Source organism: Tasmannia lanceolata, unplaced genomic scaffold, assembly GCF_043159265.1.
Source record: "Tasmannia lanceolata isolate RefF3 unplaced genomic scaffold, GAP_Taslan_0.1 ptg000012l, whole genome shotgun sequence".
Lineage (NCBI taxonomy): Eukaryota > Viridiplantae > Streptophyta > Magnoliopsida > Canellales > Winteraceae > Tasmannia > Tasmannia lanceolata.
This window is the reverse complement of record NW_027518689.1, coordinates 39400657-39422666: the sequence shown is the minus strand read 5'-3', so window position 1 is coordinate 39422666 and position 22010 is coordinate 39400657. Positions and strand designations below refer to the sequence as shown.

The 22010-nt window shown below is 41.4% G+C and overlaps 1 protein-coding gene across 3 annotated transcripts; it reads right to left on the bottom strand.

Moving 5' to 3' along the window:
• Positions 1 to 168: 168 nt before the first annotated feature.
• On the bottom strand, positions 169 to 10544 carry LOC143887321 (putative respiratory burst oxidase homolog protein H). 3 transcript variants are annotated; one of them, XM_077391427.1, is made up of 16 exons: positions 10271 to 10544; positions 8448 to 8826; positions 8182 to 8344; positions 7768 to 7816; positions 7568 to 7681; positions 3749 to 4168; positions 3278 to 3664; positions 3085 to 3180; positions 2846 to 2961; positions 2653 to 2755; positions 2482 to 2570; positions 2235 to 2394; positions 1664 to 1810; positions 1450 to 1578; positions 512 to 590; positions 169 to 433 (listed from the first exon to the last, which is right to left on the bottom strand). In XM_077391427.1, the coding sequence occupies exons 2-16, from the start codon at positions 8821 to 8823 to the stop codon at positions 324 to 326; spliced, it is 2538 nt and encodes an 845-aa protein (XP_077247542.1). In that variant the 5' UTR covers positions 8824 to 8826; positions 10271 to 10544; the 3' UTR covers positions 169 to 323. The 3 variants fall into 3 exon arrangements, 2 of the variants coding, with proteins under 2 accessions (XP_077247542.1, XP_077247541.1); XM_077391426.1 differs by lacking the exon at positions 10271 to 10544 and having other exon boundaries at positions 8448 to 8870; XR_013254130.1 differs by lacking the exons at positions 169 to 433; positions 10271 to 10544 and having other exon boundaries at positions 1699 to 1810; positions 8448 to 8870.
• Positions 10545 to 22010: the final 11466 nt, after the last annotated feature.

Sequence of the window (22010 nt, the reverse complement as noted above, 5' to 3'; positions counted from 1 at the left end):
CTTGTAAACATTCTTGATTAATTTAGGCAACTCCCCTGTAATGAGATGCAAATATACATTGGTCGGCATGTGATTCGTATTAATATGTATATGTAATAAATATATTTATATAACACATACATGTATAGTATACCACTAATACACTAAAATTTTCTCATTTTTCTTCACACCATGATAACTACATTGATTACAAAATCTAATTTTGTTTTTCCTACATGTTTGTAGATGGAAATATTTTACAAAAAGAAAGAGAATTTTTTTTCTTCAATTGTACATGTTTGCGATATTTTTGTGAAGCTTGTCACCTTTGCTATGGATGTGTCCTAAAAGTTCTCTTTATGGAAATGGAAGCGAGTTGTCGTGTTATGGCTGAATTCGTGCGAAAGATCCCTCAGATGTTTGGTAAGTAAGGGTGTTCCACAGTAGAATACCCCTGCAATTCCATGAATAAGCAATTGAATAAGAACATTAAACTGTAAACAAACCATAGATCGCTTGGGCTATCACTTACCAATACGAGAAGATTTGTGGGTGTTGGACAGATCGGTGAACACTTTTCGCCAATTGGGTCTCGCAAAGTGCGTTCGTATCTGCCATTTACATAACATTAGAAATCAAACCTGAACACATTGAATTTTGCTACTCCTTGTTGCAAAATTCAAACCACAACAAAGAAATGATCCAAACCCCACCATGACCCAAAAATAGGTGCATGAAAGACCTGTCATAATTCAGAACAGTTTTTCAGCTCTTAGTGAAGACAAAAGTGATATAACTTCACGAGAAGCCACCCAGATGCAAAAAGATAATGGTGAGATGAACAAGGTGGACAGAAGTCCTCCACATCCTAGATTGGATCGAGAGGAGTAAGGTGGAGGCATAATGGAAATTGACAAGAACCTCAAACTCTATGATGCAGAGGACCTCGATGAGGCAAGGAGCGATGATACAGAAAATTAGATTTCTGATGACGAAGCAGAGAATGGAAGAAGAGAAGAGACAAGAAGATGGTGAAGAAGATCACCCCCAACAGAAGAAAAAAGAAATCCCCCATCAAAGGACTTCTAAACCCCCAAAGGTTGAAAAGTTGAGGAAGAGCATGAGAGCAAGGAAATTTAGCCAGAAGATGGAAGAAGTCTTTGACCACTAGGGGCTAAAATGGGACCCGGCTCCAGAGTTCACGTGTATTCTCTCTTGTTGTGCTTGTTTTAAGTTCCGATATCAAGGATATCATGTCCTTGTTTGTTCTGCCCCCTTCCTTAGCCGTTGTTCACAGGACTGGGGCGACCTCTTCTTCCTTTTACTGTAACATCTTTCTTTAATCAATATACAGGTAGGGGTCAGCCTAACCCCAGCTTACGGATCAAAAAAAAAAAAAAAACTGAACACATTGCATTGAATTTCATTATGAAAAATCATTCTGTAAATTCCTCATGGAAGAATGGGTACCCGGCTTCCTGAGGCAATGTCAACTCCATTTTTGGCATGTTGTAGAGACTGAACCATGGCAATAAGAGCCGACCATGCATCTCCTTCTTCATACACACTAGTCAAGTAGTTGTGCATTTCTATAACATGCTGCAATAGCCAAATGTTTGTAGTCAGTTCATGTAAAGTTTAGGTGATGGGAAAACAGCAGCAGCTGTCTTGTTGAAAATTGTACGTTTTTATCACTCTCCACGACATCATTCATGACACCTTTGAACCATTCGAAGGAGCTTTGTTCCCTTGTCACCCAGTAGAAGTAAGCCCTTTCAGGACCTTTTACTTTGAATTTGTGTGAACCTGGTGTATGCCCATTTGTTGACTCCTACATCATCAGTTGAGAGTAATGTTAAAATATCAGGACTTGGATGGAACCCATCTAAGGACTAGGTGGGTCCAGTTGACAGAGTCAATAAAAATACTGAAGAGAAAAATGGATGAATGAAAAGAACAATGAAGAGAGAAACAAAAAATATTCAATGGGTTTTAGAGAGGTCTTTTCTTATATTTTTGTTTCTTAAGCAATGTGGGCTATTTTCTAGAAATACGCCAAAAGGAGGAGGAGAAGAAAAAAATAAGTTGAAAAGAAAGGGTGAAATTCCCCCAACTTGTTCCTTTTAATGTTATTTCTTCAACTTCGCTGAGATTCGGACCAACCACATGAGTTTTTTAACATCAGGTTTGCAGTCCTTTATTGTACTAATTGCCATAAATATCTTCAAATTCGATATTAAACAATGTTTACTCACCAAATCGACAGTATTTGACTTGATATTAATGAGGAGATCCTTTAATATGCTGATAAATGGAGTTGCTCCGATTCCAAGCCAAATAAGCAAAAGAGTGTGATATTTCCTATAATTCTGAGCAGGGGCCCCGAAAGGCCCATCAACAAAGAGCTTTGGAAATCTGCAACAAGGAATATTAGACGACCGCAATTATCTTGAGCAGTATGATTTCAGGAGAAATGTGCATAAATAATTCAGTTTCAATCACCTGGCCTGAGTAATTACGTCATCCGCTATTACTGTGGTTTCAATTCTTCCAAGCGTGGCCTTCTTCTGGCTAATTGGAGCTTCGCAAACCTGTGTTGAAACAAGTCAGGATTGCATACTTTAAATTTTAAGTTAGACCTAATGGTGTTAAGGCACTCCATCTCTACTGAACCTTTTCAAATATCTTGCGAAGCTCCGTTGTCCAGTCTCCCAAAGTGCGGATATGCACACTCAAATAGTCATCTCCCGGTGCCGAAGTGATGGAAAAGGGATGCCTGTTGAGATGGAGATAAGAAGCTAAGTATACAAAATTAACCCGGGAAATTATTAGTGTCTTTTTATCCATATTGTGAAGATCCAGTTACCATTCAAAAGTTGACACATCTGGACACTTGACGAATAGGTACATTCCGCTCTTGTACTTAAATCCAAGAGGTCTGCTCATATGCAATGCAAGGACATTTCCTGGATATATTGCTGCCTGTATATTATGCGGCATGGGGGAACAGTAAGTCTAATGATCCATGGATTGGTTTAAACTGAAAAGACCATTCATCCATTACCTTAAATGAGATTTATTACAAAATAATTTCAAAGAACAGACCTTAATAACACTCACGTGACGGTGTTTTTCGCGAAATGATCTGATTAATCTCTCTCTAGTGTAAAAGAGGAGCGGGATCATTAGATACATCCATGTCTGCAAAGATGTCGTGGAGTTCCCGGTTAACATTGGCATTTTTTTAGTAGAGGCTTGGAGAGAAGATTCGTATATGAAAGAGGATGGTGGGACTTACTGTCTTTTTGTACCACTCCTTGGTGAGAAATATGAAGTAGGAATGAATAATCAGAAGCACATATACAAGAGCTAGAAGGTGATGGGCATACCAAAAGGCATTGAATCCCGCCAAGTGACGGAAAGGCCATGACAACTTGACAACATTCTTTCTAAATGAATGTGTTGCTAAAGTAAAGGAAAATGCCATTATGATAACCATGAAAAAACCAGTAGCACCAGGAGTACTGGATGCTAAATAGGCAAATGTGGGCTGCTGGTAATCAAAATTGGGTCCTAAAGTTCTAGTGAATGTGTTATTTGGGCATGTAACCAGTCTTAGAAAATCACACATTAGATGAAATACTGTATGAACAAAGGCCCCGATTGCAATTCCCAATGCGATGACCTGCAATTCCGATGAAACAAATGGAAATCAATAGAGTTGGGGCATTTTTCTAGCTGAATTAGTCTGGAATTTGAACAGGCCTACCTTGTGGAAATTGATGTTGTCGTCAAAGGGGATAATCAAGTTGAGAAAGCTTGATCTGAGCCTGGTTATGGTGTTTCGACAGACGGGAAGGAGAATCAATGCCATGTTTAGTTTCGTGGTCTCCGCTGCACCCTTGGCTACACAAACACAATAGCCCATTACGTCAAACGCAGCTTTATGCTTATACTGGTAGAATTTCCATGTGACGAGAACCATAATTGCAGTGAGCCATAGCACAAGGATCCATATTCTCTTCCAATTCTCGTGAATGATATCCAAGGTCCTGCTGAGGAAACGGTTAACCGGGTTTCTATATCGATGTGGGATCATTGTCATGGTGAGTGTTTGGATGCGTTTACATTTGTTTACCCTTTGTTGTGAGTTCACCATTCCTTGAAGTAAGGTCTCAAGCTGCCAAATCTGTACAGAAGCAAAAAAGAATATCACATTCCCACCGACCAATGTAAATTTCCATATTTTTATTTTTTAATATATAACTTAGATTTATGCATCGCTGGCATAGTTAAGGTAATTGTGCTGCAGATTCATTGGCTAAACATGCTTGTTCTATTAATCTTCGTTGAATATTCCGAATCTACAACCGACCTATACACTAATTTAAGGAATTTCCTTACAGTTTTTTTACTTTCTCCATCCATCAAAACTAATTCTCACCTCCCAAAAAACTGACAAAAAACTTAAGAAACCATTCACCAAAACATCACTTAACTCTCATTCGGAACTTTTACGCACACTTTCTCAATTCCCTCAGTAGGATCCCAATCCCAATCTGTAATTTCAATTCCATTTCTTTGGAAAAGAAGAGTGGGGCGTACTGCGGGAAAGGAACCTCTTCCACTGGGTCCAACCGGATAGCTATCAATTCCTTTATCTGTTGAATGCAAATAATTTGCTTGGCCTCCCAGTCTAGCCGTCACAATTTGTTTGCATTCTCCAAACATCCTCTGAAAAAAGGAAGCTTGTAAACCGGAGTACAAATATCCGTAATGTTATAGGTACCTGTTATAGGATAAAGTTCTTCCACGTTGGCCCTGTAGTCTTCCTGGAATTGCTTCCACTGTCTTTTGATGATTCCTTTTATCAATTCTGGTAAGGTGGGAGCTTCCACCGAGGCTTTTGCTACACTATATTCTAGGTTTATAGCCCAACGGCGATGCTGAAACCATTGCGAACAATCAGATATCTCCCTTCGTTTCCTCTTATATGTTCGAAAATCTAATGAAGAAGGAGAAGAGGCCATTTCCTAAACACAGAGAAATGTTTTTTACTCGCCTTTACCTGAGGAAGACCAACAGACTCTTTGATCTTGACTCATTACTCCCTATTTTATATATATGGTGTAACCACCCAAAACTTCCTATACGTGGGCCCCACAACCTAGATACCTCGAATGTAGCAGATATTAAGAGCTTAATTTTCGTTTTCCATAAAACTAATCATGATAGCGTCAGAGATACAGGTGCCGTCACCGCCCTATTCTTGCACTAAAAAGACACATGTCCTCCCAAGCACAAACCCCAAGGAAACTAGATAAAGGTTTTCTTTCCTTTAGATATTCTTGGATCTAAAATCTATCCGTATCTGAGACATGGATCAACCGCCACGGAAATCCACCTCTGAACCCATTCAGATAAAGTTAACTCAACTGTGACCGAATTTCTTCCAAATCTGGTACCTTCATTAGCTCTTTTTCCTTTCTTCCATATTACAATTATTCCTCCAACCTTGCCAACTGACAGTAAAGCAACCCATTCCTGGTGATTCCTCCCCCACAGTTTGTTGATAATTTTCTCTTATTGTCATCTCCTGATCCTCTTATGATTCAAAATCCTATCCTCATTAGGAGCAAGGATTAGGCTCCCAACGAGTAGGAATTTTAAGTTAAAAGGAAACCTCCGCCCTTGGGAAAGGTTTGTGAGATTTAACCTCTTCCAAGGACCAGGACGAGAATTTACCAGACAAAAATAGGGGATGAGAAATCCTTTCTCCTAACTGCTCAGAATCATGTTTTTCACAGCTATTAATTGGGTATTCCAAGTTAAAGACCTTACCTTTCCTTCTTCATTCACGCACAGCATTATTGCTAGTTCTTAAGATCCTTTTTTTGAAAGTAGGCCCTCCCGTACTGCTCTTAAGAATACCCAGGGCCCACTTGACTTTAGCTTGTAATCCAAGAGGGATCGTAGGTACCTTGATGTTATGTCTTTTCCGCCAATGCTTCTTTTCTCCGGCTATCATTTGATCTGCTCGTTTAGCTGTGTGAGGATTTTGAACTTTGAATTTGAATTTTGAAATTCCCACGTCATGGGAGGGCCCCATTTCCTTGACGTCATGTCTCTTTCTACTTTCAGTCGTTCCAAAGCCAAGATCCTTACTGATAGCTGTAGGGGAAGAGAGGTCTGTTGGATCTGTCGTCGGCCTCGCCCAATTCTCTCCCCGGCAATCGATCGTCGCTGGGGGGCCCCTGACTCCGGTCGAAAATTTTCCAGTGGCACTGGAGGCTGATTCTGGCACTCCAGTTCCACCCAAAATTCAGAATTTTGAACCCGAAGTCTGAAGAAAGGAACCGAAAACTTCCATTTTGGGGCGATACTTCTGGCCATAGCGTAGCTCATGCTTTGTCCGTTATTCTTTTCCATTTTTATTTCCAGCACTGTTCCAATACTCCTTCCCAGGGCTTCAACTGTGGAAGTTGCCCAAACATGGAGTGGAATACCATAAACCTTAACTCAGAATTCCTCCTCCCCTTGTTGATAATCATGGTCCCACTTTTTAAGGAAAATGAGGTGACCACCATACGCGCCAACTCTCATTCTTAAGACTTTCAAAGCAATATCCTCATCATCAAACATAAACAGGAATTCATTTTTGGCCAAAATACTAGGAGTGGTTAGAGACAGAATGCCCCAATGATTCCAAGCCCAGATTCTAAGTTCCTCAGTACTCCCCACATTCTCCATTGTTTTTCCTATCAGGCAAGCTTTCAGGAGATGTCGCCAGCGGTCTACTTCCTTCCCTGAGATTTGAATAAGAGGCAGTCCATTTTCCAAAATGGTTGAGATTTCGCCTGATTCCGGCCACCTGTCATTTGCAATTACCCGAGCATCGTGACTTATTGTGAACGGCAAGGAAAACATCTTCTGGTGCTGGGGATTCGTACACCATCGGCACTGACTCCTCCAACTGAAATTTAGATATTCACAATATATGCACTTCCAATCCTTCCGGCCGTTCCACCGCTTAATCCGATTCCTGCCATTAGGCGCCCATTCTCCAATCTTTTCGCTTTTCTTAACCCTATTCCACTGCGCTCCGTCTCCAGGAGTCACTAGATTCACTCCAGTTGCGCCCGTCTTTTCTCCCCCCCCCCCCCAACTAGTTTCACTCCATTCGCTCCAGCTTGCTGGCACCTTCTACATCTAATCCTCCATCCAAGGTTATGGTAATGGCATTGCAGGCATCGCCAACCTCCATCTATTCCCATCGAAAGGATCACAAAACCCCTTCTCCTTCAGGACAAGTTCCAATCTTTTAGAGAGACTGACATCAGTAAGATACTTATCTAATGTTGAGTTAGATAAGTATTCAGTATTGTGATGTTGTTTCTTTAGTATTTTGTTTGGGTTTCGGAGGCGAGGTGGCATGTCATCTTGTACTTCTTTTATTTCTATCAATAAAATTTCAGGTACCGCCCCGGGTTTCTAGATAAATTCTGGGTTTAAAATAACTTAGATTCATGCATACCTATATGTAGCCATCTATTCTGGGTTTAAAAAAAAATCTTAGATTCATGCATACCTCTATGTAACCAAGATGGTCAGGGTCAAGCTCCTCCATTATCAGAGCAGCATAGGTTGCGGCATGTCTCTTGAGCTTCACTAGCTTGTTCTCAGAGGCACTCAATTCAATCACCTTTAGGTTCAGGAGCAGGACATCCATCATTTTCCAAGAAATGGTAAACAGGACAGAAACTTACAGGGCTGTTTGTTTTATCCCACCTCCTTCACCTCATCTTCTGAAAGCTTCCCATCCCCGTTCTTGTCGCACCTGTTGAGAATCACACAAACTTTTGAAGTATAAATGATTTAAGAAATCACCTACTCTATAGCTTAAGCTTTTGGAGTAATTGGTCGTTTCACATGGTATCAGAGCTATTGCCTCATGGCATGTCCTGGGTTCAAAACCCAACAACTCCTTGATATTAAAATTCCATGTGTATGGACAACCCCCAAAAAAAAAGAGGCCACGCGTGAGGGAGAGTATTGAAGCATGACTGATTTAAAAACAACCACTCTAACAGCTTAAGCTTCTGGATTAATTTGTTATTTCACACAAACCCACCTGGTTCTGATTCCCATTTATCTGAATTCTCAGATAAAAAAAAAGAGGGATGTAGGAGATAGTATTCTTACATGTCAAAGAATATCTCTAGCCGGGAATCGAAGTTCTGATCTGCCATTTCTTCCCAAAACTCCCTCAATTCATCCTTGGATATGCTGGGTTTCTTTCCCAAGTTACGACGTCTAGCTAGGGCATCAAAGAGGTCCTTCGCGAACTCCTTTGAATCAGCCATACCTTAATTACCCCCAAAAAAAAAAAAAAAAAACAAACAGACCCACCATTACCTAAAATTCAAATCATAAATGGCCTCAAAAACCAAATAATAGAATGCTCTCACCAATGCAACACCCAAAATTCTCTTTGGAAAGCAGTCCATCCTGGGCGAACTGGTGAAACCGCTTCTCGACGGAATTCCACCCATCGCCATCTTTACCAGCGGATGATTTATCGAGGAATCGCAGGCCTTTAAGGCCTCTTTCCACACTGGATTTCGTTCTATCCATACCCGCAGGGGTTGCAAGTTTTACCTCGGTCTTGTCTTGGGATGAACAGATCATGTTATTCAACAAATAGTTGGTTTCTCTTTGGGATTCTGATTTCCGGTAGAATATCTCTTCAATTGTTTGGGGAATGTTGATGGGGTTTTGGGGCAGTGTCCATTTGGGAGAATTTCGTTGAGCTTGATCTTCCACACCATCTGTTCTTTCTTTCATTTTCTGCAACTCCATGTGAAAGACAGAGAAGAAACGGTCAATTTAGGGTTTGTTATGCAGTTGCATATAGACAGGAAGAGATGGGAATATCTCTCGAACAATAATATAGCCGTTGGAGAGGGCAGGTATCTCGCGGGAAATTTAAGGCCAAGTGCCTCTCTAAAATTTAAGGGAAGTTTGATGAGTAGGCGTAGGACTCGTATTTAGTCATCCCACCCATGATATTTGATCCAACGGCAGCACACTTTCTGTTGGATCCAATATCAAGGGTTGCACTTCTCTCGGACCACAAATACAAGTTTGTACTCCCATTCATCATATGATTTCTCAATATTTAAAGGTTTTTTAAGGCTTTTTTTTTCAAAATAATTTCAATTGCTGGCGTATACAGACAGATTTTGGTCAAGCATTACAACTCCATATGGTCTCCCCCCCCCCCCCCCCCCCCAAAGACTCAAAGAAATTCTTTTTTATCGCTAATGTCCGTAGCATTTGATCTTAATTTTAAGGGAAATGATATATTCTCCCCTCCTTTTACTTGGTATAGCCCCTACGTTTAAGATTATGACAACCGATTGTTAGTGCCAAACTGATTATTGGACTCAAATTTAAGCACAATTTTGAGTCCAATAATCAGTTTGGCACTCACAGTTGGTTGTCATAATCTCAAACCAACAAGGCCGAAAGTGGATGATGATGATGATGAAGATATGATGATGGATCTTATCAACGGAAAAGCTCATTTTCGGCTAAAAGTACTAAAAAAAGACTGGTTGTTAGACACCTTCCTAACAGACACATATCGCATACATGGGTCATGGGATCTCAACTAAACAAAAATCTATACCATGTTTTAATAATTGAGCAAACCTAGCTTGTCTTTTCTTTTTTAAATTGGCTTGTGATTAGCTTTTGGGGAATAACCTTTGACACTGCTTTAAATAGTAAAAGACAAGTTGGGTTAGTGGTTGTGTTGATATCATTCCCTTTTATAATTCTCTATCGTGTACATGGGATTTTGTTCTGCCCGCGGCCAGAAGTCCCTAGGTCACCTCAGAATGTTGTGCCTTTGATGTCAAGTTGTTAACTATATCCCCATGTCACCATGTGGGACACAAATTAAATTGAACATTAGTTTTAGGGCCTTGATAAATTCGCCTCTGAGAGTATGAATTCGCCCACTTTGAAGCCACATTAACGTTTCTCTATCGCGTGAAGAAATCAAAAGAGAGATAATAACGATAGGGTGATGATATTTTCACCCTGCTGCAGTACTTGCACACCCCCTTATAATGTGATTTGACATAAAGTTGCCCACTTTTCACGTCAAATCAGGTTATAAGGGGGGTGTGCACGTAATGTAGGGGGGGTGAAAATATCATCACCCTAACGGAACCCTATGGATTCATGAATTTGGAGAAATATAAAATAGGAAGGAAGAAGAAACCTTGATGCTTTTCAGTCTATTGAAGACATCTTGGCAGAACCTAACTCAGGATCATCTTGTGCTCGTTCTTGGAATCGAAGTTGACTCAATTCACATTGGATCGCACCAGCCGCATTTAAGCAAGGATTAACGTAAAATGTGAATAGGGGGCGTTAAAGGATGCGAATGTGTACTCGCAAGAGCTGAATTTTTCACCGCCCGTTTGGGTTCTTAACGCAGGGCGAGGCAACGGATTGATGCTCTGATAGCAAATAACGCAAGGCGACGCAACGGATTAATGCTCTGGTACCAAATAACGCAGATGCGTATAGTGAAATCAATGGGCGTATATTTGATCGTGCGAGATGGACCTGCTGCATCAGTTTCGAATGATGTGACTGGCTAAATCGTTCTGTTTTTCTATTCCCGTTCTCGAGGGCAAATGGAGAAAGAGAGAAAAATGGTGAAATGAAAAAGGAAAAGAGGTGTAACCGACAAAAGAGGATCATAATCCCACCAATGTTCTCCTTATGTCGTCGGTCAAAATCAAACAAACACAACAACAACGCATTCAGCCCTTGTCTTTTCTTCTCCAAAGCTAAAAATAACCAACGAACGCCGGGCCCACCGAAACAGCCAAAAAGCTCCGATTCACATGCTGGATTAGGTATATATTATTTAGACCTGGCAAACGGGTGGGCCGGGCTGGGTCAACACGCGGGTGATGCGGGTGCGGGTCATACGGGTCGGGTTATCAAATGACCCGCATTTTTGCGGGTCAGAATTCTCGTGACCCGCGCGGCCCGCGGGTGGGCCGGGTCAACCCGTGGGTCACCCGCAAATATGCCGCAAATATGGGATTGTAATCAATATTCTGATTTGACAGCATCTATTTTTCCTGTAATTGTAATCATTATTCTGATTTGACAGCATCTATTTTTCATGTAATTGTCATAACCTTCTATACGGTTATACGTTATTGGTACTATTTTCATAATTTTCCAATTTATAACCATTTCTACGTAATTTTTCATTTAAAACTTTATAATTTAGCTATTTTTCTTTTTTGTGTGTAATGATTACTTTTTTTACCTTTTTACCTTTGCTAGCAACATTTGGATATCTTTGCACCCACAATGCCCAGTTGCCGAGAAATTGCCAAAGGAGAAACTTGATAGCAAATTCTAATAAAATAAAAATCACATTGAAATGTTATCAACAGCCCTCCCACTGCTTGGGAGCTCACGGTTTCATGTTCTATTTCACTCCCCGATGGGGGTTGGAAATTCATTCAGTCAACATAAGAAGAATATTTGATTCGACTTTATTAAAAGTATGGTATGGCCCACACCATAGGATGATCCAAACCGTCCATTAGATGGGCCATAGCCTAAATAGGTTATGCTCCAAAAATCATTTTCATAGGATGATCCTATCCCTCCAATCTTGATGTTAGAGGGTTGATCCTAACCCTCTATAGATCGGAGGGTTAGAATCAACCGATGGAAATAATTTTGAGGCATAACCTATTTAGGGTATGGCCCATCTAATGGACGGTTTGGATAATCCTAGGGTGCCGGACATACCGTACTTTTTATAAAGTCAGGAGTTCCCTCATAAAAAAACAAACAGCAGTGAGTGATGATAACATTCTCAAAAAAATTTAAAAATACTGTAAAAATGCGGGTGCCCGCGGGTTGACCCGACCCGACCCTTGTTTTTGCGGGTTGGGTCACCTGCGGGTTGATTTTTGACGGGTCACGAAAACTTAGACCCGTGCCCGCAAATTTGCGGGTGGGCCGGGTCAACCCGCTGGCACGGGTCACTTTTGCCAGGTCTACTAGTATTTAGTCATCCCACCCATGATATTTGATCCAACGGCAGCACACTTTCTGTTGGATCCAATATCAAGGGTTGCACTTCTCTCAGACCACAAATACGAGTTTGTACTCCCATTCATCATATGATTTCTCAATATTTAAAGGTGTTTTTAGGCTTTTTTTTTTCAAAATAATTTCAATTGCTGGCGTATACAGACAGATTTTGGTCAAGCATTACAACTCCATATGGGCGTAAACCCCACCCGGGCGGGTACGGGTAAACCCGCGGGTAACCTCAATTTGGGATTGTAATAATTATTCTAAGTTTACATATGGGTTTTTCGGTAATTGTCATAACCATATATATTTTATTGGATTGTAATAATTATTCGAGTTTACCGTACGTGTTTCTTTCGGTAATTGTCATAAACTTATATATTTTATTAGTATTTTTATTCGTAATTTTATAATTTTAGAACCATTTCTAAGTAATTTTTCATTTAAAACTTTATACTTTAGCTATTTTACTTTTTTTCGCGTAATGACTACGTTTTAACTTTTGCTACCACCATTTGCCATCTGCGCGCATCTTTGCACCACCATTGCCGCTTGCCGAGAGTAGAAGCTTGGTAGCAAATTATTATAAAATAAAAAAAGATGAAAATGTTATCAACACTACTCTTTTCATACGAGCGCACTCTCACTTTATTAAAAGTATGGTATGGCCCACACCATAGGATGATCCAAACCGTCCATTAGATGGGCCATAGCCTAAATAGGTTATGCTCCAAAAATCATTTCCATAGGATGATCCTAGCCCTCCAATCTGAATGTTAGAGGGTTGATCCTAACCCTCTATAGATCGGAGGGTTAGAATCAACCAATGGAAATAATTTTGGGGAATAACCTATTTAGGCTATGGCCCATCTAATGGACGGTTTGGATAATACTATGGTGCAGGCCATACCGCACTTTTTATAAAGTGAGGAGTTCCCTCATAAAAAAACAGCAGTGATGATAACATTCTCAAAATAATTAAATAATACTGTAAAAATGCGGGTGCCCGCGGGTTGACCCTACCCGACCCGTGTTTTTGCGGGTTGGGTCACCCGCGGGTTAGTTTTTGACGTGTCACTAAACGTAGACCCGTGCCCGCAAATTTGCGGGCGGGCCAGGTCGACCCGCGGGCACGGGTCGCTTTTTGCCAGGTCTAGTTTTAGGGCCCTGATAAATTCGCCTCTGAGAGTATGAATTCGCCTACTTTGAAGCCACATTAACGTTTTTCTTTTGCGTGAAGAAATCAAAAGAGAGATAATAACGATAGGGTGATGATATTTTCACCCTGCTGCAGTACTTGCACACCCCCTTATAATGTGATTTGACATAAAGTTGCCCACTTTTCACGTCAAATCAGGTTATAAGGGGGTGTGCACGTAATGTGGGGGGGTGAAAATATCATTACCCTAACGAAACCCTATGGATTCATGAATTTGGGAAAATATAAAATAGGAAGGAAGAAGAAACCTTGATGCTTGTCAGTCTATTGAAGACATCTTGGCAGAACCTAACTCAGGATCATCTTGTGCTCGTTCTTGGAATCGAAGTTGACTCAATTCACATTGGATCGCACCAGCCGCATTTAAGCAAGGATTAACGTAAAATGTGAATAGGGGGCGTTAAAGGATGCGAATGTGTACTCGCAGGAGCTGAATTTTTCACCGCCCGTTTGGGTTCCTAACGCAGGGCGAGGCAACGGATTGATGCTCTGATAGCAAATAACGCAAGGCGACGCAACGGATTAATGCTCTCGTACCAAATAACGCAGATGCGTATAGTGAAATCAATGGGCGTAAATTTGATCGTGCGAGATGGACCTGCTGCATCAGTTTCGAATGATGTGACTGGCTAAATCGTTCTGATTTTTTATTCCTGTTCTCGAGGGCAAATGGAGAAAGAGAGAAAAATGGTGAAATGAAAAAGGAAAAGAGGTGTAACCGACAAAAGAGGATCACAGTCCCACCAATGTTCTCCTTATGTCGTCGGTCAAAATCAAACAAACACAACAACAACGCATTCAGCCCTTGTCTTTTCTTCTCCAAAGCTAAAAATAACCAACGAACACCAGGCCCACCAAAACAGCCAAAAAGCTCTGATTCACATGCTGGATTCGGTATATATTATTTAGACCTGGTAAACGGGTGGGCCGGGCCGGGTCAACCCGCGGGTGATGAGGGTGCGGGTCATACGGGTCGGGTTATCAAATGACCCGCATTTTTTAGGGTCAGAATTCTCGTGACCCGCGCGGCCGCTGGTGGGCCGGGTCAACCCGCGGGTCACCCGCAAATATGGGATTGTCACCCGCAAATACGCCGCAAATATGGGATTGTACAGCATCTATTTGTCCTGTAATAGTCATAACCTTCTATACATTATTGGTACTTTTTTCGTAATTTTCTAACTTATAATCATTTCTACGTAATTTTTCATTTAAAACTTTATAATTTAGCTATTTTTCTTTTTTTTTGTAATGATTACTTTTTTTACCTTTTTACCTTTGCTAGCAACATTTGGATGAGCGCATCTTTGCAACCACAATGCCCACTTGCCGAGAAATTGCCAAAGGAGAAACTTGATAGCAAATTCTAATAAAATAAAAATCACATTGAAATGTTATCAACACTACTGGGCACTCTCACTTTATTAAAAGTATGGTATGGCCCACACCATAGGATGATCCAAACCGTCCATTAGATGGGCCATAGCCTAAATAGGTTATGCTCCAAAAATCATTTTCATAGGATGATCCTATCCCTCCAATCTTGATGTTAGAGGGTTGATCCTAACCCTCTATAGATCGGAGGGTTAGAATCAACCGATGGAAATAATTTTGAGGCATAACCTATTTAGGGTATGGCCCATCTAATGGACGGTTTGGATAATCCTAGGGTGCCGGACATACCGTACTTTTTATAAAGTCAGGAGTTCCCTCATAAAAAAACAAACAGCAGTGAGTGATGATAACATTCTCAAAAAAATTTAAAAATACTGTAAAAATGCGGGTGCCCGCGGGTTGACCCGACCCGACCCTTGTTTTTGCGGGTTGGGTCACCCGCGGGTTGATTTTTGACAGGTCACGAAAACTTAGACCCGTGTCCGCAAATTTGCGGGTGGGCCGGGTCAACCCGCGGGCACGGGTCACTTTTGCCAGGTCTACTCGTATTTAGTCATCCCACCCATGATATTTGATCCAACTGCAGCACACTTTCTGTTGGATCCAATATCAAATTTGATCCCACCCATTATCGCTAATGTCCGTAGCATTTGATCTTAATTTTAAGGGAAATGATATATTCTCCCCTCCTTTTACTTGGTATAGCCCCTACGTTTAAGATTATGACAACCGATTGTGAGTGCCAAACTGATTATTGGACTCAAATTTAAGCACAATTTTGAGTCCAATAATCAGTTTGGCTCTCACAGTTGGTTGTCATAATCTCAAACCAACAGGGCCGAAGGTGGATGATGATGATGATGAAGATATGATGATGGATCTTATCAACGAAAAAGCTCATTTTCGGCTAAAAGTACTAAAAAAAGACTGGTTGTTAGACACCTTCCTAACAGACACATATCGCATACATGGGTCATGGGATCTAGACTAAACAAAAATCTATACCATGTTTTAATAATTGAGCAAACCTAGCTTGTCTTTTCTTTTTTAAATTGGCTTGTGATTAGCTTTTGGGGAATAACCTTTGACAGTGCTTTAAATAGTAAAAGACAAGTTGGGTTAGTGGTTGTGCTGATATCATTCCCTTTTATAACTCTCTATCGTGTACATGGGATTTTGTTCTGCCCGCGGCCATAAATCCCTAGGTCACCTCAGAATGTTGTGCCTTTGATGTCAAGTTGTTAACTATATCCCCATGTCACCATGTGGGACACAAATTAAATTGAACATTAGTTTTAGGTAGACCTGGCAAACGGGTAACCCGCGCGGGTACGGGTACGACCCGTGCGGGTACGGACCCAACGGGTACGGGTAAAAAATACCCACGATCCTGCGGGTAGCCATTTCATGTACCCAGACCCCACCCGGGCGGGTACGGGTAAACCCGCGGGTAACCTCAATTTGGGATTGTAATAATTATTCTGAGTTTACGTATGGGTTTTTCGGTAATTGTCGTAACCATATATATTTCATTGGATTGTAATAATTATTCGAGTTTACCGTACGTGTTTCTTTCGGTAATTGTCATAAACTTATATATTTTATTTGTATTTTTTTCGTAATTTTATAATTTTAGAACCATTTCTAAGTAATTTTTCATTTAAAACTTTATACTTTAGCTATTTTACTTTTTTTTTGCGTAATGACTACTTTTTAACTTTTGCTACCACCATTTGCCATCTGCGCGCATCTTTGCACCACCATTGCCGCTTGCCGAGAGGAGAAGCTTGGTAGCAAATTATTATAAAATAAAAAAAGATGAAAATGTTATCAAGACTACTGTTTTCATACGAGCGCACTTTCACTTTATTAAAAGTATGGTATGGCCCACACCATAGGATGATCCAAACCGTCCATTAGATGGGCCATAGCCTAAATAGGTTATGCTCCAAAAATCATTTCCATAGGATGATCCTAGCCCTCCAATCTGAATGTTAGAGGGTTGATCCTAACCCTCTATAGATCGGAGGGTTAGAATCAACCAATGGAAATAATTTTGGGGCATAACCTATTTAGGCTATGGCCCATCTAATGGACGGTTTGGATAATACTATGGTGCAGGCCATACCGCACTTTTTATAAAGTGAGGAGTTCCCTCATAAAAAAACAGCAGTGATGATAACATTCTCAAAATAATTAAATAATACTGTAAAAATGCGGGTGCCCGCGGGTTGACCCGACCCGACCCGTGTTTTTGCGGGTTGGGTCACCCGCGGGTTAGTTTTTGACGGGTCACTAAACGTAGACCCGTGCCCGCAAATTTGCGGGCGGGCCGAGTCGACCCGCGGGCACGGGTCGCTTTTTGCCAGGTCTAGCTTTAGGGCCAACTCTCATTCTTAAGACTTTCAAAGCAATATCCTCATCATCAAAACATAAACAGGAATTCATTTTTGGCCAAAATACTAGGAGTGGTTAGAGACAGAATGCCCCAATGATTCCAAGCCCAGATTCTAAGTTCCTCAGTACTCCCCACATTCTCCATTGTTTTTCCTATCAGGCAAGCTTTCAGGGAATGTCGCCAGCGGTCTACTTCCTTCCCTGAGATTTGAATAAGAGGTAGTCCATTTTCCAAAATGGTTGAGATTTCGCCTGATTCCGGCCACCTGTCATTTGCAATTACCCGAGCATCGTGACTTATTGTGAACGGCAAGGAAAACATCTTCTGGTGCTGGGGATTCGTACACCATCGGCACTGACCCCTCCAACTGAAATTGAGATATTCACAATATATGCACTTCCAATCCTTCCGGCCGTTCCACCCCTTAATCCGATTCCTGCCATTAGGCGCCCATTCTCCAATCTTTTCGCTTTTCCTAGCCCTATTCCACTGCGCTCCGTCTCCAGGAGTCACTAGATTCACTCCAGTTGCGCCCGTCTTTTCTTCCCCCCCAACTAGTTTCATTCCATTCGCTCCAGCTTGCTGGCACCTTCTACATCTAATCCTCCATCCAAGGTTATGGTAATGGCATTGCAGGCATCACCAACCTCCATCTATTCCCATCGAAAGGATCACAAAATCCCTTCTCCTTCAGGACAAGTTCCAATCTTTTAGAGAGACTGACATCAGTAAGATACTTATCTAATGTTGAGTTAGATAAGTATTCAGTATTGTGATGTTGTTTCTTTAGTATTTTGTTTGGGTTTCGGAGGCGAGGTGGCATGTCATCTTGTACTTCTTTTATTTCTATCAATAAAATTTCAGGAACCGCCCCGGGTTTCTAGATAAATTCTGGGTTTAAAATAACTTAGATTCATGCATACCTATATGTAGCCATCTATTCTGGGTTTAAAAAAAAATCTTAGATTCATGCATACCTCTATGTAACCAAGATGGTCAGGGTCAAGCTCCTCCATTATCAGAGCAGCATAGGTTGCGGCATGTCTCTTGAGCTTCACTAGCTTGTTCTCAGAGGCACTCAATTCAATCACCTTTAGGTTCAGGAGCAGGACATCCATCATTTTCCAAGAAATGGTAAACAGGACAGAAACTTACAGGGCTGTTTGTTTTATCCCACCTCCTTCACCTCATCTTCTGAAAGCTTCCCATCCCCGTTCTTGTCGCACCTGTTGAGAATCACACAAACTGTTGAAGTATAAATGATTTAAGAAAACACCAACTCTATAGCTTAAGCTTTTGGAGTAATTGGTCGTTTCACATGGTATCAGAGCTATCGCCTCATGGCATGTCCTGGGTTCAAAACCCAACAACTCCTTGATATTAAAACTCCATGTGTATGGACAACCCCAAAAAAAAAAAAGAGGCCACGCGTGAGGGAGAGTGTTGAAGCATGACTGATTTAAAAACAGCCACTCTAACAGCTTAAGCTTCTGGATTAATTTGTTATTTCACAGAAACCCACCTGGTTCTGATTCCCATTTATCTGAATTCTCAGATAAAAAAAAAAAGAGGGATGTAGGAGATAGTATTCTTACATGTCAAAGATATCTCTAGCCGGGAATCGAAGTTCTGATCTGCCATTTCTTCCCAAAACTCCCTCAATTCATCCTTGGATATGCTGGGTTTCTTTCCCAAGTTACGACGTCTAGCTAGAGCTCTTCATCAAAGAGCTCCTTCACGAACTCCTTTGAATCAGCCGTACCTTAATTACCCCCCCAAAAAAAACAAAAAACAAAAAACAAACAGACCCACCATTACCTAAAATTCAAATCATAAATGGCCTCAAAAACCAAATAATAGAATGCTCTCACCAATGCAACACCCAAAATTCTCTTTGGAAAGCAGTCCATCCTGGGCGAACTGGTGAAACCGCTTCTCGACGGAATTCCACCCATCGCCATCTTTACCGGCGGATGATTTATCGAGGAATCGCAGGCCTTTAAGGCCTCTTTCCACACTGGATTTCGTTCTATCCATACCCGCGGGGGTTGCAAGTTTTACCTCGGTCTTGTCTTGGGATGAACAGATCATGTTATTCAACAAATAGTTGGTTTCTCTTTGGGATTCTGAATTCCGGTAGAATATCTCTTCAATTGTTTGGGGAATGTTGATGGGGTTTTGGGGCAGCGTCCATTTGGGATAAAACAAACAGCCCTGTAAGTTTCTGTCCTGTTTACCATTTCTTGGAAAATGATGGATGTCCTGCTCCTGAACCTAAAGGTGATTGAATTGAGTGCCTCTGAGAACAAGCTAGTGAAGCTCAAGAGACATGCCGCAACTTATGCTGCTCTGATAATGGAGGAGCTTGACCCTGACCATCTTGGTTACATAGAGGTATGCATGAATCTAAGATTTTTTTTTAAACCCAGAATAGATGGCTACATATAGGTATGCATGAATCTAAGTTATTTTAAACCCAGAATTTATCTAGAAACCCGGGGCGGTACCTGAAATTTTATTGATAGAAATAAAAGAAGTACAAGATGACATGCCACCTCGCCTCCGAAACCCAAACAAAATACTAAAGAAACAACATCACAATACTGAATACTTATCTAACTCAACATTAGATAAGTATCTTACTGATGTCAGTCTCTCTAAAAGATTGGAACTTGTCCTGAAGGAGAAGGGGTTTTGTGATCCTTTCGATGGGAATAGATGGAGGTTGGCGATGCCTGCAATGCCATTACCATAACCTTGGATGGAGGATTAGATGTAGAAGGTGCCAGCAAGCTGGAGCGAATGGAGTGAAACTAGTTGGGGGGGGGGAGAAAAGACTGGCGCAACTAGAGTGAATCTAGTGACTCCTGGAGACGGAGCGCAGTGGAATAGGGTTAAGAAAAGCGAAAAGATTGGAGAATGGGCGCCTAATGGCAGGAATCAGATTAAGGGGTGGAACGGCCGGAAGGATTGGAAGTGCATATATTGTGATAATCTCAATTTCAGTTGGAGGAGTCAGTGCCGATGGTGTACGAATCCCCAGCCCCAGAAGATGTTTTCCTTGCCGTTCACAATAAGTCACGATGCTCGGGTAATTGCAAATGACAGGTGGCCGGAATCAGGCGAAATCTCAACCATTTTGGAAAATGGACTGCCTCTTATTCAAATCTCAGGGAAGGAAGTAGACCGCTGGCGACATCTCCTGAAAGCTTGCCTGATAGGAAAAACAATGGAGAATGTGGGGAGTACTGAGGAACTTAGAATCTGGGCTTGGAATCATTGGGGCATTCTGTCTCTAACCACTCCTAGTATTTTGGCCAAAAATGAATTCCTGTTTATGTTTGATGATGAGGATATTGCTTTGAAAGTCTTAAGAATGAGAGTTGGCGCGTATGGTGGTCACCTCATTTTCCTTAAAAAGTGGGACCATGATTATCAACAAGGGGAGGAGGAATTCTGAGTTAAGTTTTATGGTATTCCACTCCATGTTTGGGCAACTTCCACCGTTGAAGCCCTGGGAAGGAGTATTGGAACAGTGCTGGAAATAAAAATGGAAAAGAATAACGGACAAAGCATGAGCTACGCTATTGGCCAGAAGTATCGCCCCAAAATGGAAGTTTTCGGTTCCTTTCTTCAGACTTCGGGTTCAAAATTCTGAATTTTGGGTGGGACTGGAGTGCCAGAATCAGCCTCCAGTGCCACTGGAAAATTTTCGACCGGAGTCAGGGGCCCCCCAGCGACGATCGATTGCCTGGGAGAGAATTGGGCGAGGCCGACGACAGATCCAACGGACCTCTCTTCCCCTACAGCTATCAGTAAGGATCTTGGCTTTGGAATGGCTGAAAGAAAAAGACATGACGTCAAGGAAATGGGGCCCTCCCATGACGTGGGAATTTCAAAATTCAAATTCAAAGTTCAAAATCCTCACACAGCTAAACGAGCAGATCAAATGATAGCCGGAGAAAAGAAGCATTGGCGGAAAAGACATAACATCAAGGTACCTACGATCCCTCTTGGATTACAAGCTAAAGTCAAGTGGGCCCTGAGTATTCTTAAGAGCAGTACGGGAGGGCCTACTTTCAAAAAAAGGATCTTCTGAACTAGCAATAATGATGTGCGTGAATGAAGAAGGAAAGGTAAGGTCTTTAACTTGGAATACCCAATTAATAGCTGTGAAAAACATGATTCTGAGCACTTAGGAGAAAGGATTTCTCATCCCCTATTTTTGTCTGGTAAATTCTCGTCTTGGTCCTTGGAAGAGGTTAAATCTCACAAACCTTTCCCAAGGGCGGAGGTTTCCTTTTAACTTAAAATTCCTACTCGTTGGGAGCCTAATCCTTGCACCTAATGAGGATAGGATTTTGAATCATAAGAGGATCAGGAGATGACAATAAGAGAAAATTATCAACAAACTGTGGGGGAGGAATCACCAGGAATGGGTTGCTTTACTGCCAGTTGGCAAGGTTGGAGGAATAATTGTAATATGGAAAAAAGGAAAAAGAGCTAATGAAGGTACCAGATTTGGAAGAAATTCGGTCACAGTTGAGTTAACTTTATCTGAATGGGTTCAGAGGTGGATTTCCGCGGCGGTTGACCCACGTCTCAGATACGGATAGATTTTAGATCCAAGAATATCTAAAGGAAAGAAAAGCTTTATCTAGTTTCCTTGGGGTTTGTGCTTGGGATGACATGTGTCTTTTTAGTGCAAGAATAGGGCGGTGACGGCACCTGTATCTCTGACGCTATCATGATTAGTTTTATGGAAAATGAAAATTAAGCTCTTAATATCTGCTACATTCGAGGTATCCAGGTTGTGGGGCCCACGTATAGGAAGTTTTGGGTAGTTACACCATATATATAAAATAGGGAGTA